Genomic DNA, 23,892 nt, shown 5'->3' with positions numbered 1-23,892 from the left:
GGCCATCAACCTTAAGCGAGAGCTATCGAAGCAGCGTGCATGGCGAGCATTCTGTCGTAGCGCCGAACGTGTCTGGAATTCCGGTAACCACAGGCAAGCTGGTCACTTCGGTGAATGACTGGAGGCATAAACTCAAGCTGATAAAGGAACTTTAGCGTAGACGTGCGTGAGCGGCCTGATCGGTCGCACGGTCCAGACACTTGTTGGCGCAGTGCATAAATAGCCAAACAAAGCGCTAATATTGCTCTAACCAAGTCTTAAACATTTTAAACATTGATAAAAACAACGTGTCGATGATTACACTCCTGCGAAAAATACACACCAGCAGCAAAGAAGAATACACTTCGTTGCTGCTACTGTGTATGGTTAAGCTCTGTGCCACCAGGTGGCTGCACCATGCAGACCATTCACATTTTCCCTTCTGCTCATCTCATGGCTCATCCCGTTACGGCACAGTCAAGCGGCCAGACCCTGTCCCCTTGCGCTTGCGTTTGCCCTAATACCGGACTCGCGAAACGCTATTGCGTTAGTAATCTTCTGGTGTAAAGTGACGGCCACAAACGCGCAAATCCTGGCGCCGATAGGATAGTGGCAGTCCGATGCGCAGCAGCCAGTTCGCTCGTACGCTGCCTTGCAGAGGGACACGATGTCACAGCTTGACATATTGCCAGTCGCTACGTTTGCAGTCCACAAGGCAACAAAGGCGAATCATAGTGCTCGCAAAAAGACTGAGACCGACTCTGACCGCAGAGCTCTCGTCAAAATGGAGTACGTTGTAACACAAGCAGACGACACTTGCTGTGTGCCGGAAGTGCTTAAGTGTACTGAAAGATTGTTCTTGTGCATTCGCGTAACATTTATAACATTTATAAAAACAAATTAACTAACATTCCAACTATTACGAAGATCATTTGTTTACCATAAAGTTGGAAAAATTATCGATCACGCGCCCTGGTCAGCCAATCAGATAGCTCGCCCCACTGACGTCATATGGGTGATTTCGGTCATATGGGTAGGGGCAGCTTAAAATTCCGCCGAGCAGTGTGCTGCGATCGGCAGCGATGTGCATTTTTAAAACCTTATAATAAATTACACACATTACGCGGAGCACTTAGATGTGTCAATTAATGATCAGAAGGACCTACTCTAACGACTCAGTACGCTTGTAGAAAATTGTCAAAAGCGTTTCAGGGTCCCTTTAAGCATGCGCATCATGGCTTATGGCAGCTAAACAGCATGCATGTGCTTGAATTTAAGAACAGTGCTCTTGTGTTTAGTACACCTTAGCTATTACTTTTCATTATGAAAACTCCGTTTGATCCAGGTATATGTTGTAGTGAAATACATGCACTCATCCATTGACCTGCTCCACTATGTCGATACCAGGGTGGAACTTGATACTAATGATTCTAGCGTAGCTTACATTTGTGTATAAAATAGCACTCTGCATCAAGACATTACCCACGTTACGACCCTTATGCAGTCTTGAGATGCAAACGATTGGATCAAAAGACAGAAGCGACTCCAGTCTTGCAGTTGGTGGGGCCCATGAAGTTTCCCGCATGGCACCGTGTAAAACAGTTCACCGCTTTTATTTTGGTTAAGACAGTTCGGCTCCCTACACCCCGTCATAGCTGTCAGTGCATCACACCACAGTGACTTCACAACTGAACCAGTTCCGCACGGTAAAATACCACCATGGAGGAAGGAAACTAACATTAAGTGACGTCAACAGCGCTTTGTCAGCTGGTGCTTCTGGAGTTGTGGGGTCATCTCTGATGAGTTGGTTTCTCTGAAGCGCAGCGGAGCCCACTACAACCACTTGATGGCGCTTGCAAAATAGTGGTGCTCAGTGGCACCTTGGCGGTGCGAGAGGCATGCCGAATAACCGTGCAACTTTGGCTTCATGTGAGAGCCATGTACAGGAACACTAGCTAGGTGCCATGAAAATGCCACCAGTTTAGTATGAGAGAACTGGCTGGGTAAAAGGGTCTATACAGCCAGAGTGCCATGGTACTTTCTTGTCTATATAAAGATACCCACATTTGTAAAGAGCAGCATTGTTCACGTTCTTGTGGGACAAAAATAAGCGTATTCCCATTGTGAAAGATAAATTGAAAGGTGACTAACACTCCTCTCCCTTCTCTGTAATGAAAGTGCTCTTGTTACAAAAAATGCTTTTTTAACATGCTTCAGTGTACATAAAAAAAAGTCCATGTTTGATTCGGAGCATTCAACCATGGTTTAACTCAAGGCTTCATGTTCAGCTTGAAGACATTAAATACTTTCTTTCTCGACGCTTTCTTTCTCTTTCTTTCTCTACGTATGCTTTCTTTCTCAACTTAGACGATGAGCAGTGTCGAACGTCCTTTGAAAAGAGAAGTATATCGACAGATGCGTTCTGTCAATGCAAACCTATGACATGGGAGGCACCAGTGAGAATGAATAGGCTGCTGAGAAGCCTGTATACTAAAAGAAAAATTTAACAGTTAAACTGTTTTTGTAATAAAAAGTAGAAGTGAAGTCATTTGGTGATGGAAACATGACAGAAACATGAATGTATATGTAAATGCGGGTCTTGTAGCGAGAAATACATTTTCAAATATTGTTTTCTTTCCTGAACAATGCGTAAATGTAATGTTTCTGCTTGAAACAACATATTCTGATCCAGTACAATCTGTCTAATGTTAATTTCGCTTCACTTCTTTTATTCCACATTGAAAGACTGTAGACATTACATTGTGTTTGTGCATTCTTTATTGTTCTTGTTCTGTATGTCTGGCTGTCGTGTCCTTTGTCATGTTATGTTTATTGCTGACATATCTGTAGAATAAATTATATTGAACGCCTACTGGTGAGGCACTTTTGCCAAGTGTAGACGAAAATTTGTGATAAAGTAAATGTTAACTTTTAAAGCATTTCCTTTCTTTCTGTATTCCTCAGTTTCATGCTGATAGCGACAGCTTCACTGTTACATAGTGCATCCCTCGACAACACATGAGAAAAGCTTGTAATATTGCAGGTACAGTTATGCGTCAACCCCACTTAGCACCTCTGTATTCAAGGGTTTGAAACAAGGGTCGCTGCTTGTCAAGGAAAGCAGTCTAATCACTTCTTACCAAGGTGAAATGTTAGCAGTTTAGACGAGTCGATTCAGAAAAGTTGCAGGTAATGTTATGCTATGCTCTATTTCCTGTTACGCCACCAGATGGTGTTGCCTTCTGTGTATCACGGCATTGAAACCCACCAATTGTGGCCGCGGTATCATGGAAGATTTGTTGCTGTGCAGTCGTGCCTCGCCTTTCCTTCTGTGAGTAAGTGGCATTTGCCGCCATGTTGCGTTAAACAGATGGTGCTAGATTGGGAGTGAAAATGTTTATCCTGCAACACAGTCAATGCTTATACAATGCTTAGCTTTATGCGCTGTTGTGTGTATTTCTTTTTTTGCCATTATCGCTGTGTAAGAAATATATCCTTATATTGAATGTAATAAACATATCTTTGTGTCAGAGGTGACTTCATTGTTATGAGTCTTGACTGTACTGCTGATGTGTTCTCACCAACTGCGGATGGCCCTTTACAGTATATGTTTGGTGCCTTACGAAATTTATCTTCCTGAACCGCTCAAAAGTGAAGTGTGATGTGTTGCTTTGTCAAAAAGGCTCCGGTTTGTGGCTGTGAAAACTTGCACATGATGGCAAACTTGCACCATGTTCGCTTTTGCATAATCAGAATCGAGCTTAATAATGCGAGCATGTGTTACAATACAATGACATAAAGGAGGTCCCAAAGTTAGACTAATAGGACCACATGTACGAAGCATATGTAAGAATGTACAGCTCAATTGAAATGAGGTAAATATCAGCAATCATACTTTCAGTTGAAGACTTGAATAATCTAAACAAAGATAGAAGTAATGTTTTGCAGGATCTTCAGGTGACTTTCTCTGCAAACATTTTATGTTATGAATGTTTTCCAAGAAGTAAAGTGCAGCGGCAATATAGTCGACTTCCACTAATTTGACCTTTATGGGACTGCCCAAATTGATTAAATTATCCGGCGGGTCGAATTAAGATGAAAAAGAAAATGCCAGAACACACCACTGATTCATTTGGTCATAGTTTCCCCAGTTCTAATGTGCCTCCGAATCAAATTGTCAAAAGTAGAAAAATAACAAACAAATGTGATGAAAGCTCCTGAAAAAAATAGGAATCTGAGGTGCACCTGATCTTTAGTAAAAAAAATGGGCAAGGGCCTACTATAATGTGTTGCACAATGGTGGCCAGTTTTCTAAAGTCAGCTTCGCTGCATAAATTTTAAAGTAGCTTTGCCGCAATACAAAGGTGTTATGCGGTAAAGCATAGGTGTCGTGCGGTAAAGCATACAAATGCCACGAAGGCGGTTTCGGTATCGTCACCAAATCTTTTATTTATTGCACCGCGAAGGCAATTTTCAGCCCAAGTTTCATGAACAAAAAATGGATGCATGTTGGAATTCGGTAAATACTTTGCTTTGCTGAGACAGTCTCTGCCACTAAAGGGGTTGCCATTGGGGTCACTCTATGAGTTGGGCACGTGCATGCTTACTTGCCAAGTTTGAATTATCCAGTGAAAGTGAATTCTCAGATCAAAATAATGAAAGTTTGGGCCCATGGGTGCTGGCCGGAATAGAATAACCGAAAAAAATCAAATTAACCAGAGTCGAATTAGTGGAAGTTTACTGTAGTACTCTTTGGGTGACCCTTATATGAAAGAAAATGTTTGCTCTTTTGACATGCTTTAGTTTAGGGATGAGTTTCTGCAGTTTTGCTGCTTGATCTGACTTTTTTCGTTGCATGTAATGGTAAGCCAGAGTACCACTATTATTTCTTTCATAATGTAATATTTTCTTATTTGTAATGCTTGATAAGGTATGCAAATTGTTTCTAGTGCATGTGTATTTCAGCAAGTTCATTACAACCCATGCTTTTGCTTTGTGGAATGCCCATGCGTGCCTGGGTGGCTATAGGCTGGTGCTGGGACAGAGTCAATGACGGCTGTGTGAAGCAGGCTTCTAAAGCAACAACACTTCTCCTACTTGTTGCCTCTCTATAAGAAATAAACACCGTCATCCTCCCCTTCACTCATTTTCTTTTCTCCTCTGTCTGTCTTTTTTTTAAACAACTTGACCTGCGTTTACTTGGCGCATCGGCTTATTCTCCTCCTCCTCCTCCATTGTGGTTGGGGGAGAGTGAGCTGCAGATCATAGAGCTGCCAAGGGAAGCAGTTGCCATCCTGACTAAGAGTACCCATGTCGAAATGTTGACTTCAGTGACATTCCCTGTTTCATCACTGCTAAACCTTTCAAGCTGTCATCGTTCTGTGAACTTCTTTCATCTTTTGTGTTGTTGAGGACTTACGGTTCACACAGTGGCCATGTCTACAGGCGTTCAGTATAATATGAAATCTTGTTAACCGTGCTCGCATGACTCTACTTCATTTCACCTCTCCCTGCTTCATCACCTGCGTCATCTGCTTTCTAGACAACAAAGTAGTCTCCTGCATAGTTGCAAATTTTGATGATGTCTCCTCGAAGCTACATTCAATATTTGACAGCATGATTGAAGCATAACTTAAGATGCCAGTTGTCCAGTGAAGATGTCAAGGTGTCAATCTACACAGACATTTGGAACACACCCAATAGCGCTAGTGTTGTGCATGTATGGTGGTGACTAGCAATTTATATACAGATAAAATCCCGCAAGCAAGATATGTTTTACCAATTGATGTGAATCAAGAAAATTTCTTGTTGTGAGCATTAACAAACCAAGCACAGAGCAAGCATGACCAAGCAAGCACAGAGCTTTCCTTTGTTCAAACATGTTATCATAAATATGTAATTTTCATGGATGTACCGACTCTGCCCTGTAGCTTGTTGAAAGTTGTTAAAATAGTAACACGAATAACTGTCAAGGACACACCTACTCTGCATTGTGGCTTGTCCCATCCAGTGCAACAGGGGTGCTTTCTCTCTGCAGTTGCAGCATGACAAAGCATTCAAGGCAAGGGCAGACCATTTCTCCAGTGATGGAAGGTGTGGAAGAGTGCCGAAGAGGCAGCTGAGACAAAGCATCAAGCCACACAAGTACTACCATGTCTACGGAAGCACCATCAAAGGTGCTGACATTTAGGGAAGAAGACTGCCAAGAGGAAAGATCTGCATCTCTGCAACTTTTGCTCGTACCCCACGTTTCATGCAACTCACATGAAAGACCACACACCAAAAAACAGTGGGTAGAAACCTTTTGAATGCGCCAAGTGTCCCGCTGCGTCCATGCAAGTAGCAGACTTTTGGCACCATGTACGCACCCGTGGGTGCCAGAAAGCCCTGCTGACCTAATTATGCCTTTGTGCTCGCGCATGTAGTACCTTACGCTTACGAGTTCATCCCAATGATGTTCTTGTGCTGATGTGTGGAAAAGAAATGCATTTATGAACACGGGCATTGTACACAGGCATTGTTTTAGTTGATCTAATGTGATAGAAGAGGGCCCAATGTACAAGTTCGACACAAACTGAATATTTGGCTAGTTAGTGCGTTACTGTGAAACAGCAGTTCTCCAGTGTGAATGGACAGTTACTATTGTTGTGTAATGTAAAAAAAAATGTAGGTATGATGAGAAAGGCTCATATGCAACAAAGGTGAGCTCCACATTATTCATATTGACGTGAAGTATGTTTCCAACTACAGCTGTTGCTCATGAGAACATGTATGGCATAGATTGCAGTGTTATGTGCGTTGTCCCAGTGTCAGCTATAATTGGAAAACCACTATTTGGCAATCTTGTCAACATTGTGACAAGTGTGCTTGTGTCTTATCTCTTCATGCTGGAGCATTTATGTTCAAGAGTAGCATACAAATAATCCAGGAATGAGCTTCAGATATAGTTGCTTCAACGTGTATGCATGCTTATCTTGTGTTCTCATTTTGCATTGCCTCACACGAGTATGTTTGCCATTCACTAGTATGTTGCACTTGGTTTCAATTGTGGCAGAATAGTGTAGATTGCTGTACACATTGGTAGCCTTTTTTTTTTGTGCGTTGCATGTGAGATACACAGCACGTTCAAACCATATTGTAAAAGCCTTGCATGCTTAAATGGCTGGGATTGGCAGACAGTTGCTACTGGAGGAATTTTACCTGGCTTCGTTATGGAAACAAGTTTAAAGGGAGCTTAAGCCACATTTATCTGAAGCTCAATTTCGTTTTAATGAGTATGGTACCTCTCAGGAATATATGACTGAAATAATTTTTCAGAAAGACAAGTGTAGATACTTCAAGCGCAGTATTTGCCTTTCCCATTTGCCCTCAATGTTCTCCTTCGAAGGAGTGGAGGAACGCCGTTGGCAATAGGTTGTCGATACCTTGCCTATGACATTATGGCAAATGGGCTTGCCGCGGCACCCATGGCTGCCGCGATGTTTACGCTATGCGGCAGACGCAACTACCTGTGGTAGCAAGGCTAGAGTGCACGCTCGCATGCTCCAGCCTGGCCTTGCTACGTGGTGCAGATTGGCTTTTTCCTGCACGGATTGTAGGCAAATCCAGATTGTGCACCTTGTAGCGCTTAACAGGAAGCTCAATGTCAAACACATCTAGCTGGGAGTGGCTGGTACTGAGCACACTTCCCTTGTAGTTGCTATCCAGTACTCGTCACAAGGCATGGGCAGGCATAGCGGACATGTGGCCTGGTTTTTAGTTTTGAATAGTTGGTGGCTAGTTAAGCATTCCCTACTAATAACTGTTAGCGATTATTGATGGCAATGACACCACGAAAAGTAGTGCGGCCATAGTTTAATTCCTACGTGGGCAGGCGCAGCCGAGTGTGAGCGGACGACAGTCGACTCGCACTTCTTGATTGATGTGAGCTATTGGCCAATAGCAGCCATGTATGGGTATCTGATTTATGATGAAATGTGGCGGCCACAAAAAGGGAAAGGAAAAGGCTTCATAGAAATAGTCTCTCTTTGAGAAAAACATGGCTTCGCACTCCGCTTAGCCCCATGTACCATGCCAGCGTGCAACATTTAGATGTGATATTCACAGCAGCGTGTCGTATGCACGGAATGTGTTTTTTCACCTAGCTCGAGGGGTGGTTCAATTCTCCTTTAAAATACGGTTTGACAGAACAGAAAAAGAAATGCATTTCACGGAAATGTAACGAAAAAAAGAAATGAGTTTTACCATGAGCATAAGAAGAATTTTGTACAGCTGGGGATGCAGTTGTTGGCTTCTCTCACATGCCACTGTTTTCAGCATAGGCCTGCATAAACAAAATCCAGACTTCAGATAAGAAAGTTTCTGCTAAAGGGTTGGTCATAATAGACCTGAACACTTCGCATTGAGAGAGAGAGAAAAAAAAAAGAGCTTGGCTAGAAGTCGGCTACGTTAAGTCTCTAAATAGGATACTGCATATTTAGATTGCACTAAAAACATTCCAGACTTCAGATTTAAAAAATAAAAGTGTCTGCTCAAAGTTTGGTCATACTCGGCCTGAACACTTTGCATTGAGAAAAAGAAACAAAGCTAGAACTTAGCTCCACCAACTCTCTAAATATGATAATGTATATTTAGATTGTGATAATTGTGATGTCTTAACAGCTGTGTGTGCATGCATCACAAGTGACTGCTTACTAATTTATCAGAGCGACTTTATATCTTTTACAAACTTGCAATTTAGTGCAAAGTGTGATGCTCTTGCACATGCTCGGGACACGCTTTTCTGTTAGATACCTTCAAAGTGGGTGAAATGTATTTCTGATGTTATAAAAAAATTCACTACCAATAGTAGGATCTAACCTCTTTTCTCCATTACGCTAACCCAGTGCTCTAATCCTTACGCCACGATTCCATGCATGCTTCTTTCATGCCAAAATCTCTCTAAACCTTCTAGTGCCTGCATCACATGCCAGTTTGTTGTGTACTTTCCTTGTGCAACTAGCACTTGCGAGACACTGTGTTCAAGTGCATTTCCCTCGCTATCAGCCCGTGTTTTCTGCTTGACACCTTCAATGGGGTTGAAGTTAGCCTCCAATGGGGTAGCATTCAAAAGAGATGGGTACCACGAACATCACATGGCAATTACTTTAAATGCTTGACCAGTCATCTTTCAACTGTTGCATTAATTTTTAGAGATTTGGCTTAACTCCATTCCTTCACTGAAGCACTGGCATTTGTCTCCCACAGGTGCAGCAGCATCTGGGAATGCTGGCGATGGAGCTTCTTTCCTTCCGTATATTCCGGTGAATCCGCCGAAGGAGGCAAATGAGTCCAGGCCAGACAGACATCTTATCTTCCGAGATGTTGGAGAAAGCAGCTCTCGGGTGCGCCCTATTGGCATGCGAATCGAGCCGCTCCTCTGCAACCTCTGCCCGTACACGACACACTATACAAACCACTTCAAGGACCACATGCGGACTCACAGTGGAGAGAGGCCCTTCAAGTGCACAAAGTGTACGGCGACGTTTACGACGAGAACAAGCTGTCGGCGCCACCTGCGAACTGTACATCGATAAGGTTGGCAGCTTGGCGAGTGGTATGCATGCATTGCTAAATATGACACGGTAAGACAGGACACAAGATAAGAAAGTGAACAAGACAAGGGCTGACTTACAGCTCAGTTTATCAAAAAAGGGAAAAAGACCTTATATGGTATATACCCAGAGTGTCATCACTGCCACAGAGATACAAGTGTGCATCAACATCATCATCATTCTTGTGTTACATGTTGAGCACAAACTTTTCATTTATTCGTTTTACCTTCAAGTGCACAGAGCTTGAGGATAAATAAGCCTCATCTGAAACATTAATTGTAAGATGACCAACTCCGCTCCTTCCTCCTGATATGAAATGCCTCGGTGATCCTAAGCTTTATGAATCTTTTGACAGAGCTACCGGTTCATTAAATCTGGCTCACACTCACAGCCTATGCATTGAATCAGCCAGTGTAATCTTGACGTCCCCGAAACAGACAGCTCATGCTGTCTTAATCTGAGGTTAACCAGTGAGACTTGTACCAGTGTATTGGAGAGTGAATTTTGTCGCTTGAGAAAGCGTAGAACCTGCTGTAAGTTTGCAAAATAATAATAAAGCCTTGCCTGGCAACATGATGGGATACTGAAGGAATTAATTTTTTTGCTTGACTCGTGTGAACCACGGCGACTGAGTGGCATTGAGAACTGTTGGCCTCCTTCTGCTAAACAGGCGGTTGAGGGTTCGATTTTCTGCTGTCTCATTTACATACAGAGCAGAATGTAAGAGATACTCTTGTAATGTGTTTGGGTGCCCATGTTCAATCAGGATCCTTCAGCTGTGGCATCCCTCATAGCTGAGTGTGCAGCTTCAAGACAAACCCCATGCTTTGTTTCTCAACTTGGAAGCTCGGACAAGGAGCATCATAGTTCTTGAAGGGTGTATCAATTCGTGCATTCTGTCATTGCCAGCAGGGTGTCAAGCAGAAACGTGTTGCGGTTCATTGTTGGTTTCGGTTCACATTTTTCATTTCAGCTCCGGAGTGAAACATATACTGCTTCGAACCTGCTGAGAACTCTCTGATCTGCTTCATTCAGGTTAAAGCGGGTTAAAAAAGAGAAACTGATGCGGAAAAGGGTACCTCTGACACCAGTCTAATTTCCATGATATATAATTTGGTCTATATCATGCACTCATTCAGATCTGCTTACTTCCGAAAAAATACTGATGAAAAATAAAACGATGAACCTTTCTAAGTAATAAACAGTACAGTTGAACTACTGTCACTTCGTTGTGGGATGGGACAGAAACATGAATACGTAAAATTAGTTTTTAGCAAGAATGATGTTAGAAATGTTCTTCTTTCTTTTTTGAACAGTGCATAAATGGAGTGTTTCTGCTACAAACCTAACATTTCTGATTTAGTACAAACAGTGTTTAATGTTGATCTAGATTTATTTGTTCCACTTTAAAGGCCCGTACGCTGTTGCTTTTGTGCATTCTTGTTCATTGTTTTTGTTCTGTATGAATGGCTGCCCTGCTTTTTGCAATGACATGTCTAGTGCTGACAGTTGTATCGAATAAACTTCCATACCGAGTATGTACTGGTGAAGAGCTAATGCTGGTGAGAATGATGCCATCCGACGAAGTAAATCTTAAATTTTAATGTGTAAACTTTTCTTAGCTCATTCCTTAGTTCCACGCAGTCATTGTCGGCTTTGCCATCCACACCCCCAGACCTCGGCAATGTGAAAAAATGTTTGTCGATACTGCCAGGATAATTGTGCTTTTACTCAACTGTGCTTCACTGTGTTCAAGAGTTTGAAGTAAGGTTCTGTGTTCCTTGTGGAAAGCAGTCTTATTGCTTACCACCACACAATGCTAGCAGTTTGGATGAGCAGAATTGGAAAAGTTGCAGAAGAGCTCTGTGTCACTCTTGTTGCTGACATAATAAAAGCCCATGTTGGGGCAGCAACTTCAGTGGCAGGCAGGGGCAAGCATCCGAGTCAAGCAATGCTGTGTGCGCTTCTGCTAACGAGAAAGGAGAATTTTGTCATGTGACACAAAGCTCTGTTTCCTGCAACACCAGCAGATTTTGGTGCCGTTCCCATGTCGCAGGCACCTGAACCAAGTAATTGCATGTGCAGTGTTGTGGAAATATTCTTGCAGCATGGCCAAGGCTTGTATTCTATTTGTGAATTGGTGATGGCCATGGGTGTTAGCTGCCACATTGCGTTAACCGGATGGCGTCATATCGGGAGTGAGAACACCACTGAGCTTTCACCACAGGATCTGAAAAAAATTTGCTCTAGGCAATATAAATTTTCAGCAAATATTCAATTGTGTGTACTGATTGTAAATACTCAAATATTTTCTAGATAATATAAAGAAGTTGTTCATCTAATAAATTTTGAAGGCGAGTTGTGCGAGACCTAAAATTATGCTTGTATGTTTCTGAATGGCCAAGGTGTACAACTTGTAATTTGAATGTATGTATCTGTATTTTAGACAAAGTTATAAAATTCTAAAATTTGGACATTGCATCCATGAATTTTTGTTGGTAACTTCTACAGGATTTTAAAATGTTACTGTTCTCCGAAACACTATCATAGCAGTTCTCACTCAACGACTCTTGTGTTCAGGGTAAAAATAAAGAAAAGAAATTGAATGAGTAGCAGAGAGACAATGCCGCTCTGAAAATTTGCAACTTGCAATAATTGTTATTTTGGAAAAAAAGCAAAAGGCCATAAAGGATGCAAAAATATAAATTTTGCAGTACGAAACCATGTAGCTTTCTTCTGAAGCAGCATCGAGGTTTTTTTTTTTTTTTTTTGGCAGACAAGTAGGCTGGAAAGTTGCCGTTTCAAACGAGCCCAAGATGGCCCGACTCTGGTGAGCCGTTTTGTAACGGAACGGCACCGTGTAGACCATTTTCAGCAGAGCAATAAATGGGGTGCATTTAGTTGGCCCATCTTGATTTATTTTATGGGCACGCTGATTTAACACTGCACGAAGAAACAAGATGGAAAGACGAGTTGACAGGAGAAACTGCAACTAACAACTGTTTATCTTCCATACGTTTGTTAAATTTATATGGGTACATGTTGGGCAAGAAAGTGATAGAACATCATGCACCCCTACACCATATTGTCCTTCTGCACTCGGCCAATCAAATCAATTTCCACAAGCGATAAATGGATATGTGGTGCACTCACCAAAACAAAACAAAAAATGTTAGCGCGAACTAAATATGGCAAGGAAAGGATAATAATTCGCAGTCATGGCTTCACTACAAGCAGAAAAAATGTGTGAGTGCTCCATCTATCCGTCTATCGCTTGTGGAAATTCATTTGATTGGCAAAGCATAGAAGAACAGTATGGTGTAGGCGTATATGATGCTCTATAAATTTCTTACCCATCGTGTACCCAATAAATCTGGCAAACATACGAAAGATAAACAGTTGTCATGCTTTGTGCTGTGAACTTGTCTTAGTCTTTCTTCATGTAGTGGATTTAAATCTGCGCATTCCTAAAAGAAATAATTTCCAGTGCTTTGACGGAGGAATCAAGGCTGCTAATTGGGCTAGTTGGAATGTTGGATTCATGGTTACGATACTTCAGCACAAGGACAAGGGACAAAAGAAAGGAAGTGCCCAACATGAGTGCTGAGCAGCTCATAGGATAAATACTGTTCCTTTCTTGGATGATATGTTGGTCTGAGCAGGTTCCTTTTATCAGCAGGTGCAGCATGATACATAGATTAGAAAAAGAGAACTGTAAATGAACCTTTTTTTTTTTTGTCGCCAAGACCTATGTTTCCCTTTAAATATTCTCATGATGCACTCGCAACTGTTGGGCTTTCTTTTTTTCTTGCCGGTATCACTGTGTAAGAGGTATGTGGCCATAGTGAATATTGAATGTAATAAACATATCTGTGTGTGCCTTAATTATGATGCGTTTTGACTGTGCTGGTGATGTGTTCTCACCAAATCTGGATGTCCCATTACAGTATGTATTTGGTGCCTTGTGACTTTTATTTTTACGGGCCACTAAAGAACAAAGTGTGCAGCATTACCGTGTCGAAAGAGTGCCGTTCATTGTTGTGAGAACATGGTTTTATGTTCGACACACAGCCTAGTACATGAAGGCATGCTCGCTCCATGTTTGCTTTTGCATAATCAGAATTGAGCTTAATAACCCAAGTGTCCGTTACAATATAATGATATACAGGAGGAAGTCCCAAAGTCGGTGACTGAAATGGGACCGCCTCTATGAAGTATATATATATATATATATATATATATATGAGAATGTAACAAGTTGTGCTTAAATGAATTATGAGCAATGATAACGTTAGTAGTGAAGTTGATTATATAAGCAATGCTAGAATATTACAAGAAATAATGTCTGGCAGTTGAATTTCTCTGCAAGCTTCTCTTGTTTTAAGTGAATACTTACCAAGAAATAAAGTGCATTGGCATTATTCTTTTGGTTGATGCTTGTATTAGACACACTTCATCATCCTATTATGCTTTAAGGATGTCATTGTGCAGCGTCGGCTGCTTGGTGTTGCTTTTTCATTGTATTATGTCAAATCAAAGTACCAGTATTATTTCTTTCATTGTGGAAAACTTTCTTTTTCTCAGTTCTGTTTGCAAACATGTATGAATTGTTTGTAGTGTGTGTTTATTTCAAGGAATTCATCACAACTTGCACTGTTTTTTTGGGAAACATTCATGCGTGCCTGCGCTGCAACTGTTTGCAAAGGAGGGTTCCCCAATGTATTTCCTATTGAAAGTTAGTGCTTGTGTTATTTCATGTTCTCTTTCTCCTCCTGTTCGCACTATTTAATCCCAGAGAGTGCTTTGTCAACTGGCCTGTACTTCTCAGTACTTCGCATTGTTGTTTGCCTGGTTTCTCCAAACTTGTAGTTGTGTTCAGACACAAAGCTAGTCGATGTCTCCACCTCAGCTTGGTTCTTCATCAACAATGGGTGTGTTCCAATTCGCTCCTGCAAGCAAGGTTCTGTCACTTAATATATCTGAGAAAACGGCTTCTTCTCTGTATCCATCTGTGTATTGAAACACAAGCGCACCTAGACATTGTTCACCACTTGGCATCCAATTTCAGATGCAAAAGTAAGCTGTAAAGTCAATTATTATTGCTACAGGTAAAACTACAAGGAACTTAAGGACTCGTGCCCATCGCTTTCCTGAGTATACGCTTCCCCTCTAGCCTAAACAGCACTCGTACTTAAGCCTGATTCACACAGCCATTGTCTGCCTTGTCTCTTTGGTGTTATAGCACAGATGTACATCAGGAGAAAGTATTTTTTCACCATTTTTCTTTTTCGAAAGAGAGGTGCTGACAACGTTAATAACATTGGCTAACGCTGCTGGCATCCCTTTTTCGAGATAGAACTGGCAAGGAAACGCTCTCTGCTGACAGACATCAGTGCCTTGACGGGACAGATGACAGCTGTCTGAATCAGCCTGGCATCATTTTGATAGTGCAGTCACCTTAGTCAATGCAACAATTTACAATAAACAAGGAAAACTGAAGACGGTGCATTACAAAAAGCCTAACGATAGACAGCAAAATTTAGACTCAGTCTAAGTTGTTGTTGCCTATCTTTAGCTTATACTTGTCATCCCCCACGACATGGTAAACAAGAAAGTATTTCCAGAGCAGGGGCAGAATCAGTAAGAGCAAACTTTAGTGACAATGACAATTACAGTCACCATCGAAATAATCCCAAGGCGACACTTACTAAAACTAATTACCTACAAAACACCTTGAACCATACTTATATTGGCACATGTAAATTAGAAAGGAGTTCAGCATTACCTAGAAGTGAGCCTAAAATACAATTCAAGCTTCCACTAGCCTTTGTAACAAAGTATTCCTATGTACTCTCAAACACAAACACTGCTGTACATAAATACTGTTCAGTATTATCAAGCAGTGAGACTTACTACCATAAAGTGTGTTCCTGCATGTACCGAGGGTCCCATATCCAATAGAAATATGTTCACGCAAAAGTAAGCCTCCAGTATACTGTCAACACAATAGCTTGCTCTCTTGTAATGTGTATTTCCTGCAAACACATTCAAAATAATGTAAAAGTTGGGAGCACAGTACTTGATTATGTGCACGAAATTGGAAAAATGGTTAGGTGTAGGCTGCCCACAAGATGGAGGAAGCTTTGTAACATTACTATGAGTTGATGACCACTCCCCCACAACCTTTCGAGCCTAGAATTAAATCCAATATTACCGGTACAGCTCGTATATATATTTACTACAGTTGTTATCTTTTTTTTTTCCCACAAACACTGACGAAACGAGAATGCCTAGGAATGTTAGAATAAACGCATCGCACAGACACGACTAGAAACTTGCCAAAGTAGTTGGATTGCATTTTAGCCTGCCAGGTCACAATTTTGATGAACTTCAGCTTCATATTCTAGTATTGCTTTTGTTTGCCCTGAGCCAGATAATATAATCATACCTCATCTACTAGTACAATAATACATTGCAACCACCACACATAAATATTAAAAAAGGAACACTTGAATCCACTCATTTCAACAATAGCACAAATATAACAAGCAGCTCTCGTACATTCACAGTCTTGCACAAGGGTAGACCAGAGCCGATTGTAACCTCCGTTTCAATTTCTGACATCATCTCGTATTTCATTTTTCATACTATTTTTTCTCCCCGTAGTCCCCATTCACTTGTGTCATCTGTTCATTAGACTACAAAGTATCCTGCACTGTTGCAGACTTTGATGCTGTCTATTCAAACTTATCTTGTGTTTATGGCACGATTCACGCACATGCTCGTAATTGTCCAGTGAAGATGTCAAAGTACTCATCTACGCAGAGATTTGAAACACACCCAATATTGATGGCGTCATGCGCATGTGGTGGTTTACCATGCAAGTAAGGAAGTGATCTTTTACCAAATGATGTGAGCCAAAAAAGAGTTTCCTTGCTGTGAGCCTAAACCAACCAGTACTAAGCACAAAGTTTTCTTTTGTTGGAAGTTAGAATAATAATGTGAGTAACTGTCATCAACGTACCTACTATGCCCTGTGGCTTGGACGTTCCTGTGTAACTTGGGTGTTTTCTTTCCATGCAGTTGCAGCACGACAAAGAACTCGAGGCAAGGGGCGATCATTTCTCCAGTGGTGGACGGTGAGGGAGAACACCGAAGAGACAGCTGAGACTGAGCCAAACAAGCCACGCAAGTTTCGCCAGCTCGTCGGGAGCACCACTAAAGGTGCTGTTGTTCAGGGAAAGAAATCCAGCCAGAGAAAAGATCCACTTCTCTGCAGCCTTTGCCCATACACCACGCATCACTCAACCCACATGAAGGACCACATGCGAACACATAGCGGAGAGAAGCCCTTCAAGTGCACCAAGTGCCCTGCCGCATTCACGCAGGCAGCACACTGTCGGCGCCACTTGCGCACCCACGGGCGCCGGAAAACTTCACTGACCTAATGATGTCTTGTAAAATTTCTATAGAGATATGGTGACTCCATCTGTTTATTGCGGCATTCTAAAGTGAGCTTCTCTTCTGCTTCTCCTCTTCTCTCCTGATCCTTGACCACTGGCGATGGTGATCGCTGCACTCTCCCGGCCAGCTGTCGTTGCCCTGCTGCTGGTAATGCGCTGGTAGCACATTTCTGACAGATGCCTCTTCAGTTCTACCACTTGGTCAATTATAATAGATGGTCTTCAACAGTCCTTGTCGCTTAGCTGTTTTAACCGTGAAGTACAGACCAGTGAATGGAGTTTTTGAGTCCAGTCCTTTTCTCACTAATATCGTGGATCCAGGGTCGATCTCTGGCATCTTTGTTTTACAGTGGTGATCAAAGTGCGTCTTCATAGTCATCTGGTATTTCTCTCACTGCAGCTGGGTCCTATCAGCTGGGTCCTATCGTCACTGCAACTCGATGCTATCAATTAAGCCCAGCTCATGATCATCCGGCAACCAAGGGATAGTACCGAATGCAGGGAAGTGTGAGCTGCACCCAATGCCTGCGGTGCAGGACCTGTGTTGGTGAGGCATTGCTGGCTCCAAAGTGCTCTTCCAGCCTCCCTTAAACTCTGGATATAACTTAATAAATATGCGTTCAGCAAGAGAACTAGCCTCAGGATAGTAAGGTAGTGAATCGTGATGTTTTCCTCATTAGCCCAACTGCGTAGCTCCTTACTTCTGAACGCTGCTCCATTGTCAGCAACAATTACTTTGGTGTTCTTGAAGATTTCCAGCTCGAGAAGATATGTGAAACAGCTCACATCTTCTCTTCCAGCTTTGATGGCAACAAAGGGCGTCCACTCATCCATGGCGACCAGAAAAGCTTGAGTTCTCCTAACGCCTCCACCTTTCTTCTTGAACTCGAGCATATTCAAGATGAATGATTTCGAATGGGATCATCGAGTATTCTGGCAGTACCATTGTGTTCCCACAAGGTTTGTATTTGACCATTTGGCACTCGTGACGTGTCTTCACGTAATTGGCGACATCTGCTTTCATATTTTTCAACGTAAAACTCTTGGTGAGCTTGTGGTAAGCCTCCCAATATGCATCATGTCCTCGCAGTTGAGGACTGGTGTGGTACAACTTGAGGACTGTGGGCACTTTTGTTTCAGAAACTAGACTTTCCGCTTGTGCAGCTCCATCTCTTTCCTACCCTCCCAGAGCTGCATCAAGTTAATATTTCCTTTAAAAATTTCTTGCGGGACATGAAGTTGTGATTATGCGTCAGCGTTCAGATGCTGCTGGCCTGATCTATGTGTTATGACAAAGCTTAATAGTTGACTTTCGCTCACCCAATGGACTACTCTACGCTTTGGCATTGCAAGTTCCAAGAGATACCTCAATGCCTGATTATCAGTGAAGAGCTTGAAATGTTTGCCTTTCACGTAGCTTCTGAAGTATCTTAGGGCCATAGTGACTGCGAATGCTTCCTTGTCAGTTGTTGTGTAGTTCTGTTGTGGTTTCGTAAATGTATAGGAATGGTATCTGATGGCCTTGAATTCCTTGTAGGTTGCTCATTTTCATCTCGTTGACCAAGGATGGAATCAGTAGCATAGTGAAAAGCATCTGCGTAGAGTTCAAATGGCAAATCAAAGTCTGGGAGTGTAGGCACAGGTTCGGATGAAACGGCTTGCACAAGTTTCAGACAGCTGTTGTCACATTCTTCGCACCATATGAACGCCTTTCTGTGTCAATTCAGTAAGATATTTCGTTTTTCTTGCATAGTCTTTTATATAAGTGCAGAAGTGGCCTGTGAGCCCAAGAAACACTGTTAAAGAATAAATGTTGAATGGTTGTGCCAGCTTTTTGGTGTGCTGAACGCCCTCTTCTTTAGTGCCTTTGGTTTTTACATCAAATACTGTTCCCAGAAAACCACTTTCCTGCCAAAAAACGAACTTTTTTGTATGTTTAACTTTAGCAGTGCTCTTCATGATCTTCTCTTGTTTTCGAGTATACAATTATGTCGTCCATATATACATTACAGAATTTTCCAGTGAAGTTCTTGAGCACATTGTTATATCTTTTGAAACCATGATCCGGAGTTTTCCCATCCAAATGACAGCCTATTGTACTCATATACGAGGGTTGATCCAGAAATAAGGTTCCCATCAATTTTAGAAATAGACAACATCGTTTATTCTCATAGAAATTTGCATCAGTGGAAAGATGAAACTTTGTTCTATTCTTCTACATAATCGCCATCTTTTTCTACACATTTCTGTAGATGGGGCTCCAATTTCTGTATCCCAGTGTCATAGAACAGCGCCACCAACTCGTTGAGAAAGCGTTTCGCCTCTTCTTTGACTTCATCGTCGCTCCAGATGCGTTGGCCACTCAACTGCTCTTTTAACTTGGGGAACAAGTGATAATCACTAGGCACGAGGTCCGGACTGTACAGTGGGTGGGGCTTGACAGTCCACCCAAAGTTTGTCAAAAGTTCCTGGGTTTGACGAGAGACGCGAGGTCGGGCGTTGTCGTGAAGCAGCATTACACCAACTGCCAGTCGTTCTAGCCAGCGATTCTGGATAGCTCTCCTGAGTTTTTCTAGTGCTGCACAATAACCGTCTTGAGTTAAGTGTTGTCCCATGTTCCATGAAATCGACCAGCAGTATCCCCTTACGATCCCAAAAGGCACTGGCCATGACTTGGCCAGCAGACAGAGTTTGTGTGAACTTCTTTATGACTGGAGACTCTGAGTGACACCACTGTTAGGATTTTTGTCTTGTTTCGGGAGTGAAACGAAACACCTACGTTTCGTCTCCCGTAACAATAGAGTCCAACAATCGTTCCTTATCTTCTTGACACTTTTGAAGCAACTGGCGAGCACAGTCAAGGCATTTCTTCTTGTGGTCTGATGTCAATAGCTGCGGTACCCATCAAGCACAGCACTTGTGATACGCCAATTTTTCAGTCAAAGCACTTTCCACTGTACCGTAAGAAATCCCAGAAATCTGAGCAACAAGTTCACAGATGATGATCCTCCTGTTTTGAAGCACTTCGCGTTGGACCGTTGTCCACCCACTCTCGGAAAGAACCATCGTAACTGCAGACATGTATGATCTCCCCACGCGCAATGTTGTCAGCATCGACTAGGCACTTGTTGAATGAACTTACAGAAGCACCTGTATCAATTAGAACTGACAAAGTGTGGCCGTCCACTAGCATCTGGACACTCAAATGCCCGTCTTTGTGAGAAATACTGTTTCCTCAATAATACATCGCTCTTGATCCAAGTCCTGACACTGAACATTGGGCATCGTGCAGTGTCGGTTACAGTCAGTGCTAGTTTATGCTGCCTCCAATGATGTGGCTGTGTTCTTGTCACGGTAGCCGCCTATACTGACCGACGTCTCCTTATCAGATGCATGATATTTCGGACAATTATTATTCAGTGCGAGTAGTAATTCGCCCAGAGTGGTAAGCGATCTGATTTGAATCTGTCTGATAATATCTAGTCATACCATGTACAACGAGAGCGATGACAGAAGAATCCACCAATGTCAGGTCAGCAATACGAAGCAATCACCGCTTTTCAAAAACATATTCTCTGATATTAGCGCCTCTCTGCCTGTAGATAATAGCACTATTCCACAGCTCTATGGTATTTATCTGAAAAGCACTCAAGAAGCTTTTCCTCCATTCAATCCAAGAAGTACTATTTGCAATTCAAGCCACTTTTGTGCATCCCCACAGAGGAAAGGTTCTATATTACAGATGCATTCTTCATCAACTGTCTATTCATCTTTGTTGCAGGCGTATTCATAGTAATCCAACCAGAAAGCTACGCCCAAGAAAGTACCTTCAAACAAGTCTGGTCTTGCAAAGAGGTCTTCGCACTTTCCTCTCGGATTTGCCGCTGAATAACAAGTCCTAGGGGCTGCTGCTGCTGTGCCATATACGTCATCTGCATTTCTTGTAATCTGCTAATGACACATGCTGTGTTAGTCAGGGAAATTTGCTGGCTGGTGGGACTCTCCCTAACCAAGACGCCTCAAGGTTCAGACTGACAGTCACACTTCCGTGACGAGGTCATCTACTGTAGCTCCAGCTATATGGGAAACCGTCTCCAGAAGACTCGGGGTGGTCGTGTCCTCCAGCAGCCTGATGTATCTCCCGCCATCTGGTCGAAAGCGCACGATGATGGGTCACCCCCTCATGGCGCGTGATGTCGAACTTAATCTTCATTTGTGGGTTCCAGACCTCGGCTGTGCCAGTGTAAAGTTTCTATGTAGACATAGTGATCTTTATCGGTTTATTGCGGCATTCTCAAGTGAGCTTCCCTTCTGCTTCTTCTTCTCTCCTGATCCTTGACCACTGGCGATGTGGATCGCCACATGTCTTTCTGATGCTCACGTTAGCTCGTGCTTGGGAGCTCATGGTACTCATGTTTTGTGCAAATGTGTGGGGAAAAAAATGCATTAACACGTGTTGCGTCAATCATATAAAGGATTCCATTGCTCCGGAGTGCTTTAGACAGAATCACAATGGCACATATATAATGCATGCAAGCATTGTATTTTGTGGTCTAAAGAAATAGAAAAGGGCCCAACTTTGAAGTTGAATACAGAACGGATTATTCAGCTAGATGAAGCAGTGTTCTTGAATAGCAATGCTCTACCTTAAATAGGCAGGATGACAAAGGCACAGGCTCCATATTCGTCTTGTTAATTTGCAGTAGGCATGCGCTACTCAAGTGTCGGCCATTGTTCAAAATTGTCGACCATTGTTGAAAGACCACTATTTGGCAATCTCTTGTTCATTGACTCCGTGACTATGTGCTTTTGCCTTAGCTCTTTAAGTTTGAGCACTGACATTGAAGAGCAGTGTACCACCTAACCCGGGAATGTGTTCGTTTGACATATAGTAGCTTGAAAATGTATGCATATTTGTATTGTGTTTCCATTTTGCATTGCGATTCACTAGTTTGTTGCGCTTGGTTCATAAGAGCGATGTGTTCATATGGTTACATGTGTCAACTTTTCCACGAAGTTGGATGTTTCATTGTATTGTAATTGACCTTGTTAAATTTTGTAGAGAACTACGTAAAGTTAAATACTATTACAAACTAGTGAACATTGCTTGTCTTATATTGTGAAGTAAATTTCCTCAACTTGTGCTTCTTTTGAAAAAAGAAGTATGCATGTCCAGATCTTAAACTGCTCCCAAAATATGTTTACATGGTTTCAGTTTAATTCTTACATGCAAGGAGTGCATGGCATGAGCAGGAGTGCAGGAAAAAAGCTGCGTTAAGGCAGCTTGACGCTACAGCTACACTTAGTTGGACAATAACCTGGTAAATAATGTTGATCCATGATGCATTTAAGGGAAAGTGTTTTCTCATTCTCTGAATAAAGATATCCTTGCAGAGCATTCAGAATTTTTTTTCTAAATTGCACTTTTACAAAGGGGTCATTTGCTGTCACTGGAATTGGACCTCTCTTGACTTTAGCCCACCTAAACGGATGTGAAATCTATTGAGTTGAGCCCAATATTGCCATGAAAAGGTATAAAGCGTGCCTATATAAATGCAAACACGAAATTTTTGTTCAAAGCGAGTGATATTTTAGGTGTATGCCTATGATGAGAAAAGGCTGCACGATTGGAATTCTTCAACAGGTGAACAAATAACAAATAGCAGCGCTGAAGACATACTAGTAAGCTAGTTGCTTAACAGCGCTTGTGTTTGTTCATTCTGTGTTACGTTGTTCCTTCAAAGTGCACTGCCATATTCCAAAATAGCAATATTTGAGGTGCTGACTAAAACAGTTTCAAGAATAATATGACTAATGAAATGTTGCCAGCATGTAAATTGAAGAAAACACGGTGGAATGAGACACGGCAATTTTGGCAGTGCCGAAAGGAATGGACAATGTACAAGTGCTTATAGGCATTAGTTTCAGGTCTTTCTTTTGGGTCTGTCATTACTTACACACTGCTTAAACTTGACTTAAGTTACTACAACATATTTAAAGAGCGTCCTCGCCATACTTTCGTAATAGAAACAAACAATTGTAATGATAGGCAAGTTGGTACATTGTGTCTGGAAACTATTACACCAATGTTTCTTGCGAAGAGAGCTGAAAATTTATGCAAATGCAGACATGCTCTCTTCTTGAAAGGAAACTTTGGCAGTGATTGAGATGACATTACGTGCTATGTGCTTCGCATCATATGCTTGCATTTGCTGTGTGTCACAAGCCAGCAGTTGCGGGGACAACTTGAAAATTCTCATAAAATGCTGAGCACACAGCACCATCTCTTGAAACTCAGCACACAGCAGGAAAAGATGAAAAACAAAGATTGTTAGAGAGTTTTATTTTATCCATAAACATCTTCATTTGCTGAATGCTGGGTTACCTAAGATGTGTACGGTAGCAGCAATGTTGGTAATGACATCTGGTGACACGGAGTCTAACCTGAGAGCATGGAAAGTTAATACTGCAGTGACTTGCATATTCTACTTAATGGTTGGTGTAAAGTGTTGGTAGCAATATAATTGTTAACATGCAGTAGTTTGTTTTTGTCTTAGGGATAATGCTGATGTGACACAGGAATTTTAGAAACACATTGTAGTTGTACAAATCACCACAAGATGTCCCTACTAGCTTTGCTTCTGCCACGTGTGGCTCTGGTAATCCATAAACAGTAACTAGTTCATAGACACGCTAATAATAACAAACTAATAAGGAAATCGCAGGGGTGGTTGCTGTGTCAGAAGGATGTGAGCCTTGCATCCGAAACCAAACTGCACTGTGTGCATGTTGAACTGAGTGCATTAAGAAGAAGTAGCCTAATTATTAGATTCACTCTCATGGAATTGAGCCTCCAT

General features: G+C 42.0%; 1 protein-coding gene and 1 long non-coding RNA gene across 2 annotated transcripts in view; one reads left to right on the top strand and one right to left on the bottom strand.

The window, feature by feature from the left end:
* The window catches only part of LOC139061334 (uncharacterized), a 42,713-nt gene extending 33,185 nt beyond the window's left edge, over window positions 1–9,528 (bottom strand). The window contains exons 1-2 of the long non-coding RNA XR_011515361.1: window positions 9,462–9,528; window positions 8,224–8,302 (exon numbers count right to left, since the gene is read on the bottom strand). This is a non-coding gene — a long non-coding RNA (uncharacterized lncRNA). The remainder of the gene's footprint in view (window positions 1–8,223; window positions 8,303–9,461) is intronic.
* LOC135904996 (zinc finger protein 513-like) overlaps window positions 1–23,892 on the top strand; it is a 78,691-nt gene that overhangs the window by 33,167 nt on the left and 21,632 nt on the right. The window contains exons 5-8 of the mRNA XM_065435992.2: window positions 3,209–3,310; window positions 6,017–6,155; window positions 9,226–9,555; window positions 16,656–16,796. Of these exons, the coding sequence (XP_065292064.1) occupies window positions 3,209–3,310; window positions 6,017–6,155; window positions 9,226–9,554 (570 nt within the window). The 3' untranslated portion in view covers window position 9,555; window positions 16,656–16,796. The remainder of the gene's footprint in view (window positions 1–3,208; window positions 3,311–6,016; window positions 6,156–9,225; window positions 9,556–16,655; window positions 16,797–23,892) is intronic.

Source organism: Dermacentor albipictus, chromosome 6 (genome assembly GCF_038994185.2).
Source record: "Dermacentor albipictus isolate Rhodes 1998 colony chromosome 6, USDA_Dalb.pri_finalv2, whole genome shotgun sequence".
NCBI lineage: Eukaryota > Metazoa > Arthropoda > Arachnida > Ixodida > Ixodidae > Dermacentor > Dermacentor albipictus.
The sequence above is the reverse complement of the archived record's forward strand: the minus strand, read 5'-3'. Positions and strand labels throughout refer to the sequence as shown.